Source organism: Psammomys obesus, unplaced genomic scaffold (genome assembly GCF_907164565.1).
Source record: "Psammomys obesus unplaced genomic scaffold, mPsaObe1.curated_primary_1811, whole genome shotgun sequence".
NCBI lineage: Eukaryota > Metazoa > Chordata > Mammalia > Rodentia > Muridae > Psammomys > Psammomys obesus.
In genome coordinates this window covers 3,921,931-3,946,876 of record NW_026596443.1, presented here as the reverse complement: position 1 = coordinate 3,946,876, position 24,946 = coordinate 3,921,931, and the positions used below count along the sequence as shown (strand labels likewise).

Below are 24,946 nucleotides of genomic sequence, written 5' to 3'. Positions count from 1 at the left end.
GGACACATCCCCTCCACCTCAGCAAGGTGACCCCCCCTTGAAGAGACACCCTGAAGAAAACATTTAGCTTTCTGACAGTCCATTATACTCACTTCACAGATATGTGTTTCTTAGGACTGAACACCACCTATCTGAGGTCACAGCTGGCAAGGTCTGCATACAGTTGGGTGTTCGTATAGATGGGCCCCTCATGCTACACTAATGAACTCTCTGACAGTTTGCCCAAGCAAAGGCTACAGCACTCCTACCACTGGCCCCACTCAGGACACCAAGGAGGGCTCTGCTCACTGCCACACAGTGAATGCAAGTTCTTTCTTGTACTTGTCCCCATTCTCTTTGCAAGGCAAAGGGGGACATAAAGATTCACACAGTGGCTCTTAACGAGTTGTGTGTGTGCACATGGGCAAGCATGGTTGTGTGAGACGTGTGTATGTATGCAAGCACACACGTGTATGTATGCGTGTGGGAGCCAAAAGTCAACCTGGGTGTCACTCCTCAGGAGCCATCCATCTTAGTTTTGAGACAGGATCTTTCACCGAACCTAGAACTCCCTGGATGGCTAGGCTGGCTCCCTAGGCTGACGCACATCAGCCGTGTGCCCATTTCTGCCTCCCAGTGCTGATAATTGTAAATATCCTCCCATAACCTGTATTTTGTGTGATTACCAGGAACTGAACTCAGGTCTTCTTGCTTGCATAGTAGGTAATTTACTAACGGAGCTATCTTCTCAGCTTTCTAAAGAGTTCATAGATAGAGATATATAGGTTTATTTATTTATTATTTATATGGCATTCAGCCTACATGTGTGCCTGTGCACCAGATCTCACTATATATGGTGGTGAGCCACCAAGTGGTTGCTGAGAATTGAACTCCAGACCTTTGAAAGAACAGCCATGTTTATAACCTCTGAGCCATCTCTCCAGCCCTCTCTAAAGAGTTCTAAACAGAATGTAATCCCAACACTTGGGAGGCTAAGGCAAGAGAATGATGAGTTTAAGGATAGCCTTGACTACACAGCAAGGGTGTGTTCCAAAAACAAGCAACAAACATTCTGTACAAACTGAATAGCAACACATACCTGTATTCTCAGCTACCCTGGTGGCTGAGGCAGGAGGATTGTGGGCAACATAACAAAACTCTTTCTCAAGCAATCGGACAAAGAGTCTGTACAGAACCGATATGAGTCATTTTGATCTTAGTTTAAACAGCAAAGCAAGGCACATGGCCACCTCTAACTTAAAGAGAAGAGGAAATGTATACCCATACCATGATCTCAGAAGATTGGCAAATACCTGTGAACAATTGTAAAGGACTATGGGACTGCTGAATGATCCCAGGAGGTAGGATCTTGGGAGCTCCCTTTGATACCTATTAGAGGGAACAGCAAGTGTCTGGGCATTAACATAAGCCGTGAACACTCTGGAGATGTCAGTCTGAGGTCAACAGAGTGGCAGCATAGAAGGCTCAGGGACAGACACCTCAGACTAGGCACAAGGGCTTGTCCAGACATGGAAAGTGCCCACTAAGATCTTCAGTCGGGATAATCTACTTCCTGAATTTTCAAGGCCTTTGGGGTGAGTCTTCCTAAGCTCATAAACAAAGAACATCAGAGTTGGGTGGGTCCCCTGGAGCCTGGCTGCTCCGGTGTGGTCTCTGGATCCGCAACATCAGCACCGCCTTCCCCTGGGAGCTTGTGAGAGACATCCGGTCTCAGGCCCCACCCAAAACTACTGAACTAGAATCTGTGTTTTACAAGATTCCCCAGGAGATGTGTATGCACATCAGAGCCTGGGAAGCACTTCCCCAGCACTAATTTAGGCCAACATTTTCATTTCACAAGTGAGGTGCTGACACCCAGAGGGGAGGAGGCTGGCCCAAAGTTACACAGCTGGTTCCAATCCTCACTCCGCCACTTGCCAGAGACTTTGAGTAAGTCGTTTAAAAATGCACCGACTCTCTCTTTCCTCTTCTATAACAAAGGGAACGACACTCCAATTGCTTGTCAGATAAGACAGCACCCAAATCAGGCTTCATGAGCATTGACTGTTACCCGAGTCCTAGCTCACTGCTCTAAGTCTCCCCCCCCCCCCCCCATTCCCCTTTCCAACACATGACAGCTTCTCCATAGACAGTTAAGTCCTAGACCAGCGGGGTTTGTGCGGAGCCTGCTCTGCCATTTGACCTTGAACTAATTCCCAAATTGTTCCTTGGTTGCTGGCTTTACTGTGATTGTTCATGAATAGTTTGACCCGCATCTCATACAGTCACTGAAGGTCTCTGATCTTTGCCTAGTCTGTGGTACAGAATAATCCAGAAATGACAGATTTATGTTTCCAGACTTCCGAAGAGAAGGAGGCAGGGTTAGGGGACTCTATGCCTAGTGAGTCTGCAGGTCTTTCCTAGAATGGTTCTGCCTTGACACATTCAAATATCTCAAGCGCCTAGCTGTGCTCTGCCTCCCAAGGACACTGACCCTTTCTTGTTTTGAGGTTTGAATCCAAGGCCTCACACTTGCTAGGTAAGTGCTCTACCATTGAGCTATACTCACAGGCCCTGAAAACTCCTTTCTTCATCAGCTAATAAAATGGATCCTCAAGGCTTCCAGAGCCTCTCTGGGGATGGGGTAAGCCGATTAGGCTGGTAATGCTGGTATAGTCTCCGAGTGCTCCAGCCTGGCTGACTGTGAGTGTTAGCATCATCTGGGGCACTTTTCAAATACAGATTCTCAGGCCCCACCCCAACCTGATCAGAATCTATAGGGTGGATCTGGGATCCATTGTAAATGCACCCCTCCACACCCCCACGATGGTTCTCATAGCAGGAGCGAGTATTTAGACACAGGACCAGGGACGGAAGAGAGTCCAAACTGTCCAATGACTGACTCCCAAGGGTCTTTGCTCTGTTTCTCAAACTACCTCCACCCTTACCAGGGTCTAAGAATTCTGGAGACTGTCCTTTCACTGGGTTTTTGTTCTTCAAAAAGCATTACTCTTGTTTTGGGGATTACTTGAACACCTAATATTAGATCAAACACACACACCCCTATTATTGTTATTATTATTATTTTGTATCAAGATTGGCCTTGAACTCACTTTCTTCCTGCTTCAACCTCCAGACATTCTCCCTCATCTCTGCAGCCCGGCTCTCTCTCAGATGACCCAGACTGAGGGCAAGGCACTGGGCCTGCCTTCCATCAGAACAGGCAACTTTCTCCCATCACACCCTAAAGGCCCAGGGCATTGCTGCAACTGGTCGTCCTTCTTGTCATTCTTTCCCCTAAGGGCATCCTGGACCACACCCACGTCTCCCTTGAATGGCTAATTCTCATCGTGGGTCATTCTCATGGCTTTGTTTGCTGCAGGTCACGGTTAGAGCACAACTTCTTCCGGGAAATGCTATCCTTGGAGATTAGATGCCTGAACAGAAGCAAAAGGTCGTCAACACCCACAGCGGAATGGGAATAGCTAACAAAAATAAAATAAAATAAAAAGAAAGAAATAAAAAGTAAAAAGGAAGTGGCTGCCTTTTGCCTTGACCCCAGAGCGCCACCTGGTGTCTACCGGTTCAGAGCAAGCTTGGTGCCTGCGGAGCCCTGCATTTCCTCACGTTCCACGCTTTAGTCTTCCGCTGGTACCGGGCTTTACAATGCGCTTGCGGCCCCTTGTTCACTACGAGGCTGTGGGAAGGTCAATGGGGAACAGGGAGCTGGAGTACCAGGGCCTGCCTGATGGTACTATCCTGGGCTGAGACCCGCCCGCGCAGCCAGCAGAGGGCAGCCTGTCTCTACCTTTGGACGCCCATCTTGGCCCCGCCCAAGGCAGGAGGGTCCATTTGGGTTTATGGAATAAACCATTGTCCTCTGGGCACAAACCTCCCTGAGAACCTGTAGGTCTTGAGCCCCATTTGGGAGCTGTCAGTGACACCTAGGACTGGCATTCTTTGATCTCCTGCTGTTGGGCAGGTGTGGCCTTGCATTTTTCTATGCTCTGCACCATTGGTGTGGGTCCCATGAGGAGCATTGCTGGCCTATCTGCCTGATACAAGCATAAAACTATTGTTTCAGTTCTACTTCTGTTTTGAAAAATTCAGCGTGGGCATGTTTCCAAAGACTGGCACAGCCCTGCTCTGGGGTATGCTGGGTGTATATAAGATGAGCAATACAGCCCTTTGGAGAAGCCTTCTTCCCAAGTCTGGTCTTCCGTGCACCTAGCTGTGGAGCCCTAACAGAAAAGCAGACTGCTAGCTGCCCCTCACCCACTCTTCCCAGAAGTGAGATTTCTGGAGCTGACACAGAAGTTCCTCTGGCTGTGTTTCTCTTTACAAGGGACTTTCTGAGCTGAAGTGCTGAGCACATTGTAGCAGCCTAACTGAGCCCTCTCAAAAGCGAGTCCACAAGATTCCCACATCCCGAGGTGGGGTGGAGTGCAAAGAGGGCAAGGCAGTGGCATTTGGTCATTTGGTTCCTTTTAAATCGATACTACAAAGTAAGGGACCTTAAAAAATCCAGTGATTCTTCTTTGATTGGTTTCCACCAGACCTTGCTGTGACTGTTCTGGTCCAATCCAGTCCTGGGCTCCAGGGTGTGGCAGGGTCCCACAGATGGAAGATGAGGAAACCAGAGTTCAGTTCTAAACTGCTTTATTGACCAGATGAGAAATCAGCTTCAACAGCCCATGCCCACAGCCTTTGCATTGAACAGCTGTCGACACCTTGTCCTCTCAGTCCCTGTGAGCATCAGGGCCTAGCCCTTCCTCTTCCTCCCTCTGCTCCTGTGACACTGGGGCCTGGAAAGGATGGGCAAAGCAGCTAATGAAAGTCCCTAGAGAAGTGGGGAATGGTGAAACAGCAGGGTCTGGGTCTGGGGTAGAGGGGAGTGGGGACTAGAAGCAAAAGGAAAGGGTATTGCATGAAAACTGGCTGCCTCTGCCTCCTTCCATGTTAGAGAAACTACCAGGGGTGGCTAGAACACAGTGCTACCCTGGGCTGTGCTGAGACAGAGAGAAGCTGTCCGTCCCAGCCACCAGACCCAAGGTCAGAACCAGAACTGACCACTCCAAGGTCTGGACCACGGATAAATGTAAATGCTTGTTCCATTAGGATCTCCTCTTGCCCAACAAACAGGGAACTTGATGCCTAAGGAGGTCAGGCAACCTCTAGACTTTAGGGTCCTCTAACCAGGGTTGTTCTCTGTTCCCAAGTGGGAAGATACTAGTTGCACACTCAAAGGCAAGAGGCCAGAGAAAGAGCTCCTTCCTATGGCCCACTACCCTGTCTGTACCTCTCTGCCTCCCATGGGGAACCCCCCAACCCCAGACTGAGATGCTTCTGAAGGGCACCCAGAGGAAACTCTCTCCAATAAACCACAGCCTCCTGGCCCAATCCTGGTCCTGCCTCCCTCCTTTAGATCTGCTCCTTTGCTCCTCTGGGCTCCTAAGACACAGGCTCAAGTGTCCTGGTCAGTAGAGGGTACAGTCGGCCTAGAAACAGAGGTCTGTGGGGCGAAGTGTGGGGAGAGGGACCTGGTCTCTGGAAAGGGGCGACTAGACAGATGTTGCCTAAAGGTGGTGCTATCAAATGCCAGGCCTCTGTCGGGTAGCACAGGCAGATCCCTAAACCAAAAGAAGCCAGACACCCAAGTCCGAGTCATTAGTGATGTGCAGCAGGGCTGAGTGAGAGGATCTTGGAGGTGTTCAAGGCTTCTGGGGATGAACTGAGGAGGAGGAGCACAGGAGCAGGCAGGGTGCGCAGGCAGCGGCAGCCTCACTCTGAGTGGACCAAGGCACCAGCTCCTTGTCCAAAGCCAAAACCTTTGGGACCAAAGTTTTTAGCATAGCATCCTGCAGGGAGAAGAGAAGCATTAAGGATGTATTCCTGTCCTCATAGCAGCTCCTCCTGCCACTTCTTGTGACTGGTCTCTGGAGAAGGACAGTCCACACCAATGCCCACCTTCCCATCTCCATTGCCCTCCTAGCCTCAATAGTGAGGAGGACCCATCTCCCCTTTATTGCAACAAGGGAATGAATCATTTGCAAAAAAGCAAGACAAAACAACAACAACAACAAAAACAAAAGAAAAGAAAAAAACAAACAAAACAAAAAGCCAAAACATTGGACAGGCTCCACCCTTTTCCATCTCACTCTGGCCAAGTCCCATTCTCCCTCTGGTCTGGCTTCCCCATCTGTGTCACAAAGAGAACAGTCTGGCTCTTGGATTGGAAGGCAAAGAACTGGTTCATTGAGTGACAGCATGGCCCCTTGGTCTCCTGCCTCCTTCAGCCTTCTGATCTTCAGAGAGAAGTCGAGCTACCCACCTTTGCAATAGATCTCACCATCCTTGTCGGCCAGGGTCGTCGACTCCAGGCCCTTGCCACATTTGGCACATCGGAAGCAGGACTTATGCCAGGACTAGGTAAGAAAGGAAATGGGTAGCATCACTGCCAGTGACTGCGGTACTCCTCCCCAGCTCACCATTAGCTTGCCATAGTGGACAGGCATTTTGCAAGTCAGGTAGGGGTACGGGAGATGCTAAGAGAATGTGGCCCAGACGCACGCAGAGAGAGCAGGCCAGGGACCAAGGGTACACCAGCGGTGTGTCATCATGAAGTGTGACCCATGGCTCCCTGCTTAGTTCCAGTTGCACTAAGGGGGTTCCATCCAACCTGGGGAGCTGCAACCCCCACAGGCTACCAGGCAAGCCTTATCCACAGCATTTTGCCTGTGAAACTGGTAAGTGGTATGGCTCTGGATTTGTCTTGGCACTGCCACATGCTACTGGAATAGCCCCCAATGTCCTTCCCAGGAGACCTCCAGGTTTATCTTGCAGAGTGAGGATGTCAGGAATGATAGGAAAATGACTGGTGCATAGCCATGGAACAGGCATTTATCATTGTGATTTTTCTGGACCAGCCCAGCCTCTGAGGGTCTAGAACTTAGTGCCTCATTTCAGCTCTCAAGAGAGTGGTGTGACCTTATTGCCTTTGCTAGGCAGCTGCCAGAATTAAATGACTTTACCAGGGTCAAGGGCTTGCACAGGGCCAGGCACGAGGAAGCCCTGAGTCAAATTTGCATGGTTTTTGAAAGGAGAACAGGTCTGTCCACAGCGTACTGGACTCAGTAGGAAGCCACAGAAGACCCTTGTGATCTCAAGAGGTGCCCTAAGGCCGCAAAGGGCAAAGAGCTTCCCAAGAGAGGCAGGACTCGTTTGTGTATGATACAAACTCTCTCTCTCTCTCTCTCTCTCTCTCTCTCTCACACACACACACACACACACCCACAGCTATACAACATCCACAATACAACTCAACAACCAGCTCCCATGAGCAGCAACTAAACAAGCTGAGGCAGAGGCAGGAGGATGTCTCAGTTCAAGGACAACCTGGTCTACAAAGTGAGTTCCAAGGACAGGCAGAGCTACACAGAAAAGCCCTGTCTCAAAACAAACAAACAAATAAACAAGACTACATCTATCAAGCCAGGAGGTGCTGGCACACGCCTTTAATAATCCTATCACTTTGGAGGCAGAGGCAGGTGGATCTGTATGAGTTCCAGGCCAGACTGGTCTACAGAGCAAGTTCTAGAACAAACAGGGCTACACAGAGAAACCCTAACACCAGAAAGAGGCAGACAGACAGACAGACAGACAGACACACACACACACACACACACACACACACACACACACAGAGAGAGAGAAAGAGAGAGATCTTAGCCATAATGTCTTAGAGGGTGGGCTCTTCAATACGCATCTTTTTCTTTAGTCCTCAACTCCAGAGTGGTAGACCTTAGCGAACTATGTACGCATCTGCATCTTAGCAACACCCTACAAAGTGACTAAAGACAATCTGCCTCACTGGGAATGCTACAGCTGGTGCTTTAGGTGGGACCCTGGGGTCTGGGACAGGTCACCGACCTCTGGAAGGAAGCCAAGTCCAGGGCTCAGGCTGCTGCTCTGAGCAGAGCTAGAGCCATCAGTTGCAAAGCTCCGTGATTCACGGTTCAGAAGCTCCCCTCCCTCTCCCCTCCCTCATGCCCAGCAGTGCCCTTACCTTCCCGGCACCAATCACCTTCTCTGCAGCATAGACTGCCTGGCTACATCGGGGACAGCGCTCGGAGCCGCCAATCTTCTGGGCAAACTTGGATGCATTGGGGTTGGTAGTGGACCTGTGTCCGGGCGCTCTACATGCAGAAGAACGTGTGGCGAGGTGACTAAAATGCCTCTGGCCAGGGACAGGGACACGGAAGCTAAAACCACCGTGACCTCTGGGACCCCAAGGCTCAACAAAATATCAGAACAGCACATTTTCCTCATCGCCTAGTCAAAGCCCCCAGAATCATTTAACCCGTCATTTGCTATAATCCTCCTTGCCCTGAGCCCCTCACTTCTGTAGTTCCTCCCTTTTTAGATTCTTTCCGAGAGAAATCTGCTGACAGATCATTCCCATTAGGGCAATGACCTTGGCTGAAATCTGGTAGCTCTTCATCATTTCATCCGCTTCCCCAGTGCTGAGACGCTGGCCAGACTGACAACCACCCTTTACCAGCAGCTCAGAGGCAAGAGATGACCAAGGGTGAGGCTGGGGCGACCCAATGACACCCTGAGGCATGTCCCAGAAAAGGAAACTACTTCCTCTCAGCAGGGGTGAAGGGTAGCGGGGCTGGCATGCCTCTGGGTTTTTCAGTTATAAAATGGAGAAATTGGACTGTAACGCTGAGGGCCTTGACACTTGTAAAAAACACATAGCATGAGTGTTCCAAGCAGCATTCCTAGTTGGTCCTCAGCTGCCCCAAAAGCCACACACAGACAGCTGCTCTGTGACTTCCTTTCTTTCATTTTTATTTTATTATTTGATTTTGGTATGTGTGTGTTCATGAGTGTGTGCATGTAAGGTGAGCAGGTACATGTGTGTTCATACACGTGGAGGCCAGAGATCAACATTAGTCCATCTTATTTTCTGAGAGAGGTCTCTCATCTCTCACCAAATCTGGAACCCACCCATTATGCTAGAGCAGCTGCCCAGCAATTCCCAGGTATCCTCCTGTCTCCACCTCCTGAACACCGGGACTGTAAGTGCACATTGCCATTGCCCAGGTTTTACATTCGTTAAACTCAGGTTTATGAGGCAAGGACTTTACCAGCTGAGCCTTTTTCGACACATTCTCTGTTTGTAGCCAGGCTGACCTTGAACTCCTTCAGCCTCCCTAGGACAACAGGTATTGGCCACCATGTACAGCTCTCCCTTCTAAATCAATGGCTTCCCAGACCTCTCACCATGTAACCGAAGGAGTTTCAGTGGTTTCTATTTCAGAAACAGAGGAGAATTCAAGAAAAGGTAGAGAGGATCTTGTACTCACTCCTCATGCTTGATGCCCAGAGACTCCCCTTTGTCCGTGCTCAGTGTGCCTGCGCCCTGCCCGTAGCCATAGCCTTTTGGCCCATACTTCTTGCCGTAACAGGACTTGCAATAGATCTCTTCTCCATGCACAGCCACAGTGGTGCTGTCCAGATTCTTCTTGCAGACCACTGGGGAGGGGACAGGGGAATGGTGAGATGCAGCTGCAGGCCTCCCAGGACTGACTCATGCAGAAAAGGAGACCAGCAGGGTGGCCAATGGGCTGGCTTCCAGAATATCTGACTCTAGGTGGTCAAGGCCTGGCCTTCAGGAATCTGGGGGTGTTTCCCTCAGACTGCTGTACCTTGGTACCTATCCAAGTCTCAGAATCCATGGCCTAGGCAGACTCTAAGCCACAGAATACCAGATGACATTTTTCATTCTGCCTTTAATAGAGAGACCATGTGTCCCAATAGGAGAGGAAGCAGAAGGGCAGAAAGAAGGGTAGGGTTTTCCTGCATCCAGCTGTGGCATGGAAAGAACACATTTGGGTATGTCATTATAGCAGGAACAGTTATGCAGGTGAAGTGATACACATCAAAAAGAAATGCAAGTGGATTGGATGCCCAATGTGATGGGTTTTGAAATGAGATACAAGCCATGGTAAGCAGAACTAAATCTGCAGTTTCTAGTCTCAGACGTCACTGAACCACAGGGAGAAGAGGAGCTGGAGAAAATGGAAGCATGTTCTGAGTCAGAGGGTAGGGGAGGCAGGGACAGAGTGAGCTAGAAAAACTTCAAGCTTCATACACTTTCCCGTCACTCTCTCAATGAGCTGTGCCAGGTGCCCAGCATACAATGCTGAGTCTGGAACCAGATCCCAGCTCTCCATCTGCGTGGCTAGGACAAAACTATTTTGCCTTTCCAGGTTCAGTGTCCTTGTTTATGAGTGTGGATAATCTTATCTGCCCTAAAAGGTAGTTAGAAAAACCACGTGCGCTCTTAGATGTGATATACTAGCTCAGTACCCTGTGCACTAAAGGTTCATAGGAAATGCTAGCTACTCTTACCAGCATTACATACGGGTGGTACCGCTGGGGAGAGAGCTCCCATCTTCCTATTCACTTCTCCCAGGAGACTCAACTTAACAGCCCCTAACTACTGAAGTTGGTCTGCCCAACAGAACTGTATCCTAAAACACCTCCTTTGAAGCTGAAAGTCTACAGATACTGTGGAAGAGGCCAACTTCCTTCCGAGTCGCCATTTTTGCCTTTAAAAGGTCCAGGGCTCCTCCAGTTCTCTTTGAGCCCCAGGTTGGGGACTTTAGACTAAATAAGGACCCTCTTGTCCTGCACTCGAGATCTCTACCTCATTCCAGCACTCACAGCCACCCAAATATGGAACCTCCCACCGCCTCCCCTGGGGCTTGGCTCTGGGAAGAACAAACGAGGCAGAGAACAACCGGCCAAGGCTCCAACATTCCCTTCTAGGGTGGGAAGTCAGGAACTGGCCTAACTGGAACTGTTTCCCCTTAGACCTACTTTGAACTGGAAATTCCAAAATCGGAGGGAAGGCAGAAAACAGAGATAAGGACAGCTAAGGAGGAAAAGGCCTTTTTGGGCTGCTATTTCCAGCCAAAGACAAAAATCTTGACTCTGGAGACACCAGGGCCTACAAGCTCACGCCCTGTAGACGGCTCCCCTGCGTGCTGGTCAAGACCTCCTGCTCCTTTTCATATTACCTCAGTTTTCTCAGAGGTACAGTTCTGCCCACTGTAATGTAACCCCAACATAGCTCCTCCTCCACCCAAGTGATAATGGTAGGAGACTCAGCTCACTTGTGGGGTCCCCCCAAAAAAAACTTTACCAAGGAAAATTTTGAATATATCCTTCATTCAAGGAAGACCTGAATACAAGTCTAAGTCAGGTTAAGCAAAACAGAAACAAGACAAAACAAAAACCCTAGGTTAGTAAGTGCATTTGCTTGGAAACTGTTTTCAGATGCTACCTGGCTCCTTGGGGTCCTGAGATGCTTTTGGGAAATATGGAAGAGAAGCACCCACTCACCATGCCCAAAGATGGAGAGTGGCTACCTCTGGAAGGAAAACCAAAACCTACAAAAAACCACTCAGGGTCACAGAGTCTTCCAGAAGCAAGGCCAGGCCAGATCCCAGCTCTGATTTCTAGTCTGGTTTTCGGCCAGGCTATGGCTCTTCCAAGAGGCAGAAAGTGAAAACTGACCTAAAGCCGTAGCCTGGGGTCGGAGCCTGTCTGCGGCTTCTCCCGGTTTCCCCAGTGCTCAGACTCTGGGGACCAGCTTAGGGCCCACCAGCAGGCTTCAGCTCCGTTAGCCATGGCTGCTCAACCCAGCACACCTCAAGAAGGAGCTGGTTACAACTCAGGGTTGGACATACCACCTCAGGGAAGGCTCATATCAGGCCAGAACTCAAGCTGCACCTATCACTCACTTGCTGTCTAGTGCGAAGAGGCATCTTTCTCTACTGTGTTGAAGGGGTCAGATTGGAGGCAAGGCCAGGCTTACTGTAGGCCTCTCTGCCTCAGACCAAACCCAGGAAGATGTGGTCTGTCTTATCTTTCCTATTGCATCATCCCAGCTTCCTCATACCTATTCTAAACCTCCAGAAAAGTATACACTGGGCGACCACGGATTGGAATCAATAGACCTTCTTTTAAGGACCTGTCCTAGGCTGACTAACAAAATGGCCCCAACTGCCACCCAGGCCTAGTACCTGCTGGCCCTTCCTTTCCTGGGAAGGAAAAGCTCTTTGATTCTACGGGTCACCATAGAGCAGACATATCAACCAGCTGACTTTGGAGGGGGAGTGATGCTCCTAACACTCCTGACCAAGTCTCTGATACCACCACGTACTGGTATTGTTTGGGATACGAGGAATAAGGCAGAGGGGATAACATCCCAGCATGCCTGGAACACAGGGCCCCTGGTCAACTCTGATGCCTGGAAACTGCAGTCCCAAGACACCACAGACACTCACAACCATGCCCTACAGCAGTGGCCTTCAACCTTCCTAATGTTGTAACCCTTTAATACAGTTCCTCATGTTGTGGCGACCCCCAGCCATGAAACTATGTTTGTTGCTACTTCGTAACTGTAATTTGCTGATCTGTGTTTTCTGATGGTCTTAGATGACCCCTGTGAAAGGGTTGTTTGACACTCCCCACTCCCTCTTGTCTCCCCACCTTCAGCCTCCCCCCCCCCCAAAGGTCTGTTGTTGCCCTAGAGTAACAGCTGCATAGTAGCCCCTCCCAGACTGATTTTCTCCAACTGCTTCTAATCCCTGACACCTCCCCACACCCTGCCCCAGCCCTGTGCCTTCCTTCCTGGGCCACCCCCTGAATTCCTGACCTCCATCCACGCCTGACCAGAAGCTAGTCCTCCGCATCAGGACTTCAGCAGAAGCTCTGGACACAGCTGGCTCCTTTTAGGCAGTTGATTAAGCAACATTTGAGAGCAGAGAGGGGCCTTTCAGATCCAGACGTCCAGACCCCCTTCCCAACTGGCACCAAGCTGTCTCTTATTCCCTCTGGGAGGGGGCTTAAAAAGTCTGAAAAGCCCCTACATGATGAGCTGCTGAGGACCAGATGCTGCTGTCTGCGGCCTCCTTGGCAGGCAGGAAGCCAGCAGAGCTCCACAAAAGCTTGTCATCTCCTCATTTATCACATGAGCCCTGGGACTGGCCCTCCAGGCCTCATTGCAACATGAGAAGTCTGCTGCCCTGTGCTGGGTGGCTTCAGGCTGCACTGCCCAGCAACAGGTAGAGATGTGGCTGTCAGGCGAGCAGACGTGCACCGTCTGGATTCCACTCCGGATCAGACCAAAGGAGCAAAGGGAGGCAGAGCTACCACCCAAGCTCAGGGAGTGGAACTGGACCTCACTACTGGCTCTCTGAGATGGGCTGGACATTAGCTCCCACAAGCTCTCCTCCTTGCTGTGGAACTCTTATCAATGAGCAAGTGTGAGTTTGTGTATTTACTGAACACTCACAGGACTTTAAAAACTCTTTTCATTTCAGCTCTCACAGTAACCCTGCTGGGTATTGAACTTGTGCATCATCCTACAAACAACAGAAAAGTGAATTATAATCCTAGCCCTGATCACACTGGCTCTGAAGAATAAGGCTTCACCAAGACATCCTACTTCCTGCCGTCGGGCCCACCTTCCAGGAAAGAGCTGCTATGGCTGCTTCTCTCTCTAACACAGACTTCTGTTCTGATCACAAAAAGCAGATCATTAAAGAACTGAGGAAAGGCTCCTCCAAGTCGCTGCACTGGGTACACACCACCTGACCCAGCTACCAGCTGAGGTAGTCAGAGAGGTGCCATTTGTGGGTTAAGCCAACCTCGCTCGGTTGTGCTGTGTCTTGTGCACGGTTCTCTATACCAGAGAGGTGCCAGAGCGGCTTGCACTGTATCATTAGGAACAGGAAGCAATGAACTTGGAGCTCATCCTTCCCTCTGTGAAGGGTGAGAGGGAATGGGAGTGAAAACAGGGGGACACACTGCTGAGAAGCCGAGCAAGTGAGAGATTTAGTCTTCCTCTCTGACCTTCCCCACAGGGTCATGGCCTCTTTTACCTGACAAGGGGTAACTGGAAGGCTAGTAAGACTTTGGGTTGAAAGCGTCTTTCTCAGAAATGATTGGATAGTGGCAGGAACAAAGAGAGAGTGGAAAGTTTTCCTAAGTGAGCCTTTCCAGCTTGGCTCCCAGCCCTGCCCCCTCCTGCCACCCCAACACACCCCACCACCACCACCACCAGCACTGGCCAGTTCACCCCTCAGAGAACAGCTTCTGAAGGGAACAAAGAGGCCCTTAAGTGTTTCCCTCCCCAGCTGTGTTTCAGCCAAATGTCAAGCTGTTTACATCCCTAGGGACCGGCTCCCTCGGGTGTCACAGGCCGAGCTTGTGGGGGCAGGCCTGTCCAGATCCCCAGGCAGCAACAGCAGGCCTGGGTGGTACTCACTGCATAGGAAGCAGGATTTATGGAAGCTGTTGCCCTCACACTGGACCTCCTCAGCAAAGTAGACCGTCTTCTGGCACACCCCACATTTCTTGCCTCCTCCCCAGTTTGGCATTCTAAAAAGAACACAAAAAAATGAGAATGAGGTTCATACAACAGTGAGATGAAAACAGACTGCCCATGGCAGGGAGGCCTCCTAGGGGATGGCCAGGCCTGGGAGATTACTTCTGGTTTATTCTTAAGACCATTCTCCAGCTGCTACTGGCAAGTATATTGGGGGGGGGGGGGAGTCTCCTACTTCATCCTATTTGCTAGGGAGCTGATGTGTACTGGCCCTATGCTCCACACCTTACTTGACAAGATCGTGAGATACGAGGTTTACAAAGGGCATGCAGGAGCTCGGGGTCACCACAGTGCATCACAGAGAATGGCTCCAAAGGAGCACATCAGCCGGAGTTTGGAAATTTTAAAGCAGTGCGAAGTTCACTAGTAGGCAAAACTCATATTGCCAAGGGATGAGCATATGGGTGGAAGAAAAGTGTCTCAGAAAACTGAGGGAAGGAACATCACAATCCATTGTCTCAGAGTCATCAGTTCTAACAGTGGAAGGAACGGCGGTAAGGTAGGATTGCCTGGGAGAATGCTACAGCGCTTGGCAGAGCTTGACCCACGAGAGCCTCCTTATTATAGTTATTCTTTGAGTCATACACGTGGGCACTATATATTGCCTGGTCTATAAGACAGGTGATAGGAAAAGGGTTAAGTCAGGTGTGGCATACATGCCTGTGATACCAACACTTAAAGGGCTGAGACAAACTGAGGCCAGCCTGAGCTTCATAATGAACGAACCTGTCTCAAAAACAAAACCAAGCCACATACAGAGAGAAGAGCCTATACCTCAGCACTCTGAAGATGGAGGCAGGGAGCTTATAAATGCAAGGTCATCTTCACATACAGGGTGGGTTTGAAGCTAGTCTGGGCTATATGAGACCGTGTCTCAAGAAAAGACAAAAACAAAAAGATTTAAAACAACACAAGAGCTGGGCACCCAGGACATTGTTCTCAAGCACCAGATCTAGCCAGATCTGGCGGCACCACCTGCCTCTTTCTGCCTGCAAGTGCTGAAATTAAAGAAAGGTATTGGCCCAGCCTAGGACTTGAACTTTAACAAGAACCCACAGGGTGATTTCAAGCAGGTAGGCCAGGCCAACTTGGAGATATTTTATGTGTTGGCTCAGGGCTGTGGTCCTGATGCCAGACTGTTCAGTCCAGTTTTGATCCTGCCACTCATTTGCTGTGTGACACTGGACCAGGAAGTTGGACTTTCCACACCTTGACTTCTGCATCTTGAAAATGGGGCTGAAAACAAGAGTTCTTCAGAGATTATTTCTGGGGACTAGAAGAAGTACAGCATGTGAAGGGTCTGGTACACAGTAAGTGCTCAATAATTAGTACAACACAAGCCAGAGACTGTAGGACGGACAGACAGCCACGTGCCAGTGGCACAGGAGGTTGGGCGACATCAGATGTCCTTAAATGGATGACCTGCTTCTTTCCTGTCCCCTCAACAAACAAACCACTGAAGGAGCAGATGACCCTTCTAGGGCCTTCAACAGAAGCCTTTTGAAGGAAGATGTGTTCTTCAAGGCACGACGGATGGAGGACATAAGATGGTATGAAGGAGGCCGAGGACTTAGTGAGTAGACACAGGATGCCAGGGAAGGAAATGCATGGGAGCCGCAAGAGTGTGTTGTTCAAGAGCTAAAGGAGCCTAAGGAGGAAGTGTCCCCAGATCTGTATCATGGGGTCCCCATGCCATGCATAGCACTAACACGCAGGTATGTGCATGGGTGTCCAAGGTGCAGTTGAGGAGTGGGTGACTTTACTGTACTCACACGTGTCTCTGCAGCTCCCGGGACCTCGAAGTAAATGTGTGCAGGCTGAGAAGCCAACCTAAGCAAGCTGCTGTTGGTGACGCCAGCTCCTTGGCTACTGAGACCAAATGCCACCATGTTGAAAGGAGCAAAATTTTGTTGGAAGATGAGATTCATGCTCACCCCCTCATCCTGAAAGTTAGGGTTCCATCTAGTCCCAGTCTCCTGCATTCTTACTATCTATTGTCACCTCCTTGCAGAGACTCCCATATGTTTGCAGCCCCACTTTTCCTCTTAGTCTAGCCCCAGCTAATTTCAGGTGAGCATCTCTAGGACCACCCACAGTGCCTCCATTTGCAGAAGACCCATCTGATCCCACACGCTTCTGTGAGCACTGTTTTTCCAGATTTCTCCATGTTGCTTGTGGTGATGTCACCACCGTCTATGTAAAAGAACAAAGATGGGGGCTCTTCGCTCTTCCCTGGCTGTGTCTCACTGTGCTCCCCTCTGCTTGGTCACTCACCCCAATGCTGTACACCATGTCCTTTAGGTCTACTGGCCCTACGGCGCCTCCCCCTGCTCCTCCCCCACCCCTACTTGCCTGGTTGCCTTGTAGTCATGGCTACTCCTGGAAGAATACTTCTGCTTTATACATTAGTCCCATTTTCAGCTATGACATGTGACCTGGGCCTAACCTAGTCAGCCAAAGTTATTGTTTGGTTATGAGTGACACCAGCAGGAAAGGAATTCCTGAGGGTTCCAGAAGAAAAAAAATAGTATCCTGTCTTCTGAGAGAGTGCCACCCCCACCTTAAGCAAAGAGACAGGAGCAAGGGGCAGTCAGCCCAAAATAGACCTGAAAGAGTTCTGGTAAGTAAACTGAGTCTTGGTTGATGTCATTAAAAAACCAGCTTGAGCCAAATCTATAGCTCACTGTGCTTCTGAATGCCACTTACACAAACAGCAACCTTTTGATTGTTTGAGCCGCTTACTTGACAGCGTAGAGTGACAGCTGTGGCACGTCCTAGTCCAACCCCATACAGCAGCTCCCAGCTTCCACACAGAGTCCCCCCCGACCCTCAGACACCAACGCTTCCACACAGAGCCCCCTACCCTCAGACACCAACGCTTCCACACGGAGCCCCCCCCCACCCTCAGACACCACCGCTCCCCCACGGAGCCCCCCCCCCACCCTCAGACACCAACGATGCCCTGTTTCCACATATCAGAACTCTGCGCTTGGCCCTGCAGATCTCAGCTTGCTTGACCCCAGCCAGTTCATCTCACCCCACAGACTGGAAGCTGTCAGTTTAGCTCTTGCTCAAGCCTAACTTGGAGGAAGCCTCAGACCGTGCCTTGTGAAGAGCTGGGAAGGCAGGGTTGAGGCTGAGGTGTGAGGCTATCCTCCCACAGAAGAACTGGAGAGACTGTCACCTGCTGCTCACACACCCGCTTTCCTCCATGGGCTTGTACGTCCTGTAGTCAGCCTTCTCTACCTGCCCATGACCTCTCTGCCTCCTTGGGTAACTTAAGGCCAGTTCCTACGCCAGCCTCTCTCGACCCCTTCAACCCCTTTCCGTCCTGAGGACTCCAGGGCTCAGCTGTACTTACTGAACAAAGACTCAGGGCTGCAAACCCATGTAGGGAGAGGGAAAAGTCAGCAAGAAAAGCACACGTCACTGTCTAGCTGTCAGCCACCCTCGTCCTTCTTTGCTCTGGGAACCCAGGTTCTGTATCAGAGGATAGTTCAGGCAGCTATCCTCTGAGGATGGGGAGCAAATGCCCAGTTTGCAGATAAGGAAAACCAGGTCCAGAGAGGTTGGGCAAACCTGCTCATGGCTCCACAGCTGTAGGAGGCAGAACTGAGTCTAACAACGGTCCACACATTTCTGTCCTCTGTGACCCCAGTCATCAGGCTATGAACAGAGCATGTTTAAGGGTTGCTGCACGGGGTGGGCAGGCAGTTCATCAAGATAGGTTCCCCTCTTTGACTTTCCCCTTCCTGTGCAAACCTCTAAAGCAATAGGGGGCATGCTCATGTCCCTAGGGACACCCCTAAGGGAGAGACAGTCCCTTAGCCACGTGGTGGGAAGCCGTTCCAAGCAGTGTTTTGTTCGGACACAAAGCCCTTCTCCCAGTGGGGAAGACCCACAGCTCTGTACAGGCCTCCCCTTGTTCTCCCTGGCCCTGTGTCAGGGGCCCATATCCAGCAGGGCTCCAGGGAATCAGGAACATGGGCGGGGAGATGGGTGAAACCCAAGGACCTGTCAGTGCAGGAAGCCTGCTCAGGATGTCCCTTGGCTGGACCATTCCATGAGCTGGGAGTCTGGTTGGAACCCCAGAGGTTCCAAGAGGGAAAGCAGAAACAATGGCACAGTCAGGAAACATGCTCTGCCCTCTCTGCCCAAATGATGGCCCCTCAGGGGACCCTGAGTATGGAGAAGAGTCCTAGGCAGAGAGATCTGTGACCACCTCCTTCCAGTGTGAGGTGATGCTGGCTCCTCACTCCACCTCCTTCTTTCTGCCCTGTGGGGGGTGGGGAAGGGGTTTTTTGCCAACAGCCAAATTCCGCCTGCGAGGAAGCTGGATTGCCTTAAAAGGAAGGCTGTTCTTAGTCTGCCTTCCTTTGAGGGCTTATAGGGATGGTGGTTCATTCTCAATTGCCTTCCTAGTTCTGAGGGACAGAAGACCCGCAGAAGGCTGTGTGCCCAGTGCTTAGGAAACTGGTGCTGGGTTTAAATAGCACAACGTACCTCTTTCTAGCCACGTCTCAGCTCCATTTGTTTATCCCTACAATGGAACAATCCCTATATTCTGATGATTAAATGAGAATGTGAAATGGAATGGTACTATAGAAGGCGTGCCTCTGGTTGCCACCCAGAGCCTAGCCCAGTCAGAAGTGGGGCCAGACAGCTGACCACCTTCCTTCCAGACTGAGCCAAATCCGGAAGAAAACAAGACTTTAGAAGCAACATGCCAGGTAGGGCCCAGGGACTCCTGACCTATCTGCCAGGCCAGCTAATTAGTCTGTGAAAAGGTAATTGCTCCAGGTTTAGTTCCCAGTTTCCCCAGGCCACCTGCGACTTCCAGCAGGGACCTGTATCTTGTGTGAGACTTTCTGGTATGTGGTCCTAGGTGAACAAATCATTGCTGTTGAGCAAAGGAGCACATGGGTATAACCTCAGTCATTGGGAAGTAGAGGCAGGAGGCTTGCCGTTGAGATCAAGGCCAACCTGGCCTAGCTACCAAGTCCTAGGGGCTCTTAGGGAACAACAAGGACTCACTACTGTCTCACTACTGTGGATCGTATCCACAGTGGGTTCATTCAGACAGTCAGTCCTGTTCCTTTGGGACTTACTGTCTCTGCTTTGTTTGTCCTACTTAACTGTCTTGGTGATCTCAGGGGAGATCACCATCTGAATTTCCTGTCACATGGCTGGGCACAACCCAGCTGTTTCCTTGAAATGTCAAGATCCTCGGGACCGGCTAGAAGCTGGAAGGCAATGGCTGGCCCTCTTTAGACAAACTAACTCAAATCTGCAGCTCAGCCTAGTTGTCTCATTCCCAGCTATACAGAGGCTAAGTCTTAAAAGGATTCAAGATGGTGACCCTTATAGCACTGGAGGAAGGGGTGGGCATGAGGCACAGACTTTCACACTCATCCCAAACCTCAACAGAGATGATGGATTCAGCTGGTCATGTTCAAGTCAAAGAATCATCTGGGTTTTAAGCCTGCCAGCCACCTATGCCTAAAGGAGGGCCTCCCTCAAACACCTGACAAGCCACCTCACATCTCTCTCCAGTGGAAAAACCCTATCTCTCCCCCTCCATAATACCTTCTTCCCTCAGGTGAGAGTGGCTTGACGGTCTCGGTCTCGGGACCCACCTTCTCGGTCTGGCAGAGACTTGTTAGGTGTTTATCTGGGTGCAAACGAGCGGCTGGAAGTTATCTGAGCTCTCTAGAACGTGCCAGGTAGACAAGAGTGCTGTCATCCTTTCCAGCCCTGCAGCTGTCCCCACCACACCCCCAAGCCCAGAGAACAGCCAGGAACAGAACCAGAGAATAGGTGGTGCAAGCTCAAAGCCCAAGGAGCCTGCAACTTGGACGTGACACCTGAGTGCCCATGGAGCAGACCTACCCTGATAAAGGTCCCTGGTAGAACAGGGGCACCCCCAAAATAAGCTCAGTCTCAGCTTTACAGGTCCCCCCAAAATGAATTCATTATACCATTGCATGGGCCTCTTCTCGGAGAAGCCAGTCAGCCTGCACTGAGCTGTCATTCCTTCAGGTCCTGTGTGCCCCAGGACTTGACTGTAACTGAGTGCTCACGTTCCCCAACCCCTGCCCCGAGCTCTCTGCCCTTGGAGTTCAGAAATCTGATTGCCATGTGTGCAGTTGGAAATGGGGACCCAGGACCAGGTGCATGTTCCACTGCTTGGGCACATTCCAGCCCAAGACTTCCTTTACGTGGTTCTAAATGAGGTGCAGGAAACCTTATGATTATGTTATGATTAAATCAAATTTGCTTTTGTCTGGAATGACGTTGAGAGTGGAACCAGTTGGTTGTGCCCTGTACTGAACAGAAAGGTCTGAATTGTTTTAATTAATTTTTAAAAGGGAAAAGCAATGGATCACGTAAGCCTTATAAACACATTGCTCACAGCTGACATCTCAGGAAGACCCAGCCCATGACAGCCGCCCCTGTCTGAAGAATACACAGACCCCCTGGGGGGGGAGGACCTCTGGCTTGGGACAGGGATGGGGGCGGCTGCATTCCAGCTGTGAGCCTTCTGTGTCTTCCTCAGACTCAGCACAACTTTGGGTAGCCCTGGAAATGCCAGAGTCTGGAAATACTAGCTGCCTCATATTTACACACTTTACCATACAAGGGAATTACTCTACACTGACGTCAGACAAATTCCTAGGGAGCTGCGTAGTCCCAGACACGTCATTACCATATAAACTCCTGACAACTGGAAACAGTAGTCGAGGTTCCTGCCGGGCTGCTACCTCTCGTCTATCAGCTCTTACTGGGGTGTCCGCACTCTGGCTTCTTTTCCAGGATTTTTCTTTTTTCTTTCTTTCTTGAAAACATGACTCCAAAACAGAGACACATATCAGGTGAGATGAAAGTGCCTCTGGGAAGTGACTTTGGGGACTGACTCCCTGTACCTTCAGCCACCCAGCAGGCTGAAAACCTAGAGGTCAGGCATTCTGTGATCAATGCTAAAGCCATTGAAGCCTATCTGCTTTTAAATATCAGTCACCACAGAGTGTCTTGTAAAACTAATGTCTTCAGGAATGACTCCATTTCCTCGGGTAGCCTGGAATGAGGGAATGTGAAGGAGGAAAGGAAAACAGCGGGTTGGAGGAGCAGTCAGCCTGTGTTTCAGCAGCATCTCCTCCAGTGTAGATACCCCCTATACTGCTGGGCCTCTTCATCTGTGGAAATAGCCAGCACCAGCCCCTTCCTCATGACAGAATCCAAGACAACACAGGTGAAGGATTTAGCTCCTGCCGGTCTGTGGCAAGCACAGACACTTGTGCACTATATAGCCTTAAAGGACCAACACAAGCCATCAGTTCGGTGCCTCTAAGAACTGCCAATGTGCCTTCGTAATGCCAAACAGCCGGGTGGGTTGGAGTGGGGGCTTTTTGTCACTAGCATCTCTTTGGACTTAATGCATGCCCCCTTCAGGCTTCTAACAAGCCAGGCTTTGCCCAGTGAGCTCTTCTTGCATAAATTAACCTTAGGAGCCCGCTAGAAAGTTTTCCCAATTTGCTTTCTCTACCAGGTGTGAACAGAACTCCACCCACAGTAGATAAGTACTACTAGTGAACAGTACTGTCATGGAAAAACTAGTTGGTAATTATTTATGACTACACATACTCCATTCACTCAGTGTTTTTTATTGTTGACTGTTCTTTTGTGGAAATAGAGCCCCAATATGTAGCCCAGGTTAGCCTTCAACTTGTGATCCTCCTACCATTATCTCCCAAGTGCTAGGGTTACAGACACACGTCACCACAGCCAGCTCCAATCACCCAATGTTGACTTACCATCAATCAAGCGCAAACATTACCCTCTTAGCCTGTAACTCTGACCCAGTAAAGACAGACTGGTTCTAGAGTCTAACTGTGAATTACAAAATAGAACACCTGGACAAGAAGACTGGTGCTAGGGCAGGCCAGAGGCAAATTTTCCACACTTTCTTAGCAAGTGGTCACAGAGCTGGAGACCCTGCCCTTCAGAGTCTCTCCCCATCCTACCTAAGCCTTGGAGACAGCTCTCTCCCCCACCTCCTCAGGCCAACACCACACCCTCTGCAGGATAAACTTCCCTGTCTGACTGTCCCGCCCCGGATATCCTCACCATAGCAAAGGGTCTCCATGCAGTCCCAAGCTGGCTTCTCCCAGGGAGTGATAAACGCTGTTGCTGCCTAGGCAGGGCTCAGGCAGGCCTCTAAGTGCCTCTAAGAGCCCAACAGTGGCTGGGCCTCCTAAGCAGAGGCCTTGCTTGGGAGAGGAGCAGAAGGCTTAGAGGAAGCTTTATCATCAAGTCCTGAAGGAAATCCCCAGCCTAGCTCTGAGGCTGCTATCAGCTCCAGTCAACTGAGCTTCTGCAGGAGGAAAGCAGGATGTCAGGACTGGTGTGGGGGGCGGGGGGGGTGTGTGCTCTGAGTACTGACCCAGAAGGAAACTGAGCTGTCACTTGTGCAGTGTCATCTGTGTATTGTCAAATCCAAGTCGAAACACAGTATTGCCTTTCAGTCACCTTGCCACCAAGACCCCAGAGCACTTCTCAAGACAAATGTTTCCACCGAAGTGGACCTGGAGCATGCAGGGTGATGGAATCGCAGTGCAGTGCCCTCTCAGCGTGGGGAGGGCCTGTCCATTCATTCACCCCAGGAAGCACGAAGTGAGTGGGGTGGTCCTGACTTCAAGTAACTGCTCACAGTCTAGACCTCTGCCCTGATGGACCACAACAGTACAGGACCAGAAACATGCAGAATATACCCAGACCTGTGCCACTTCCGTGAAAACACCTGCCTGATAACAGTTCGCTGGGTGACACTGCAACCTGCCTGCTCTCAGGCCCTTTCGGCTCCCTGGCTTTCAAGAAACATTCCCTGTTGGCTCTTTGAGATCTCAGTACCCAGTCCTCACCTAGCACCACGACTTTGGTGGGGAGGTGCAATGAATCCGCTTCCATCTGGTTCTTTCAGGAAAAAGAAGACCCAGACCCGCGTTTTATGTGGCCACCAAGCCAGATGCTCGCCCCTCCCACTCGGGCACTTTTTCCCAAGAAAAGAGAGTGAGGGAAGAGGTGGCACGGATGTCCTCGTCCCTCAGCCTTACAATGAGTGTCAGTAGCCCACAGAATCGCCAATTGTTCTGCAGGACCTGCAGGCAGCGTGGGGTAGCCGGGTCAGCCTGGGTCTAGGGCCTGCGAAGCAGCTGCCCTGTAAGCCCCAGGATAGGGAGGGACCCAACGTTTTCAGGAAAGGGAAGCACTGCCCAGTTAAACTCTGGCCACTTCTCACCACCTCCCTCCTGGGATCACCTTTCCTACAAACTTTTTTTGCAAGCGACAGGACGGGGGGGGGGGGGGGGGGGGGGGCCCATAGGAGCCGGGGGGGGGCCGGGGGGGGGGGGGGGGGGGGGGGGGGGGGGGAACCAATAGACGCAGGGTGCGTCCCGGGCGCTCGGGCAGCTGCGGGGACCCGAGGCCCCGAGGCCACGCAGAGGCTCACTCACCTGGCAGCTGCTGGTAGGCGCTCGGGAGACAGCACTCCGGGAAGCGGGAAGCGGCGGCTGGGTACGCCCGACTGCGCGCCCCCCGTTTTGTGTTCCCCGTCCGGAAGGCGTTTCCCTCGGCACGCCAACCAGTAGGCTTTGCACACTGCACCACAACAGGCTGATGTCACAGCCCAAAGCCCCGAAAGCTGTCCCCTCCCCCAGGGCCCGAAGCCCGGGCGTGGCCGGAGACCTAACTTTGGTTTCTCCGTGCACCCTGCGGTAGACTCAAGGCTTTACATGGGGGTGGAGGGCGGGGTTAAGGGGTTCCTGGTCTGCCACGTGGGAAAGCCGAGACAGTGAGATCAGACTAGAGAAAAACTTGAGCCCCCTAGGGAAGAGAGCGAGGGTCCTTAAACATCTGTCCTGATGGCAGATGTTAAAGGGACTGTCTTGCATGCCAGAGTAAGAGAAGCAAGGGTGGTTTTACTCCTTCTGGTGACTGACTTTTGCCAGACAGCTGGCTTGAGGCTCATCTGTAAAAGGGGACTGATGTGATCCTATAAGACCCGGGAGCCTTTAGCCCTGCTGCTCTCCTCCAGCGACTCTTGTCCCCTCAGCCTTCCCCATCTCCCTGCTACCTACACGAGGTTATCCTACCAGCTTTTAAGAGGACCTTTCTCTGGGCTCCTAACCTACAGTATGACAGACACAGGCTCAGGCCACGGAAAGCTGCCTCTTTGGTGGTGACCAATAGGTGTTACCCAGGCCCAACTGCCCACTCCGCTGAGCTGCCTGCCCAGAAAACCAGCCCGGGAGGTGAACTGCTGCTCCTGGGCCCAGTGTGTGGGCCGGAAGCAGAGCAAGACTTAGAAGGAAAGTCTATTTTCACTAGGGTACAGATAGCTCCGAGCAAGAAGCTTGGGACCTAACTAAATGAAGAATCTACAAGAAAAACTATGTTCCCAATAATAGGGGTGGGGTGCGAAAGAGGGAATTAGAGCCTCAAGGG

The 24,946-nt window shown here is 51.0% G+C and overlaps 1 protein-coding gene across 1 annotated transcript; it reads right to left on the bottom strand.

Annotated features, from left to right (window-relative positions):
• Window positions 1-4,621: 4,621 nt before the first annotated feature.
• Window positions 4,622-24,116, bottom strand: Csrp1 (cysteine and glycine rich protein 1). The gene is made up of 6 exons (XM_055598183.1): window positions 23,956-24,116; window positions 14,327-14,439; window positions 9,351-9,519; window positions 8,045-8,174; window positions 6,311-6,404; window positions 4,622-5,837 (listed from the first exon to the last, which is right to left on the bottom strand). The coding sequence occupies exons 2-6, from the start codon at window positions 14,436-14,438 to the stop codon at window positions 5,761-5,763; spliced, it is 582 nt and encodes a 193-aa protein (XP_055454158.1). The 5' UTR covers window position 14,439; window positions 23,956-24,116; the 3' UTR covers window positions 4,622-5,760.
• Between the last annotated feature and the right edge of the window lie 830 nt (window positions 24,117-24,946).

What these genes read in the sequence shown, in the direction of transcription:
- Csrp1 (XM_055598183.1), bottom strand. Translation starts at nt 14,438, where the DNA reads ATGCCAAACTGGGGAGGAGGCAAGAAATGTGGGGTGTGCCAGAAGACG. An exon ending in TAAATCCTGCTTCCTATGCA is followed by an intron (nt 9,520 to 14,326) that starts GTGAGTACCACC and finishes TCCCCTCCCCAG; the next exon opens with TGGTCTGCAAGAAGAATCTG. An exon ending in AGGTGATTGGTGCCGGGAAG is followed by an intron (nt 6,405 to 8,044) that starts GTAAGGGCACTG and finishes TTTCTTACCTAG; the next exon opens with TCCTGGCATAAGTCCTGCTT.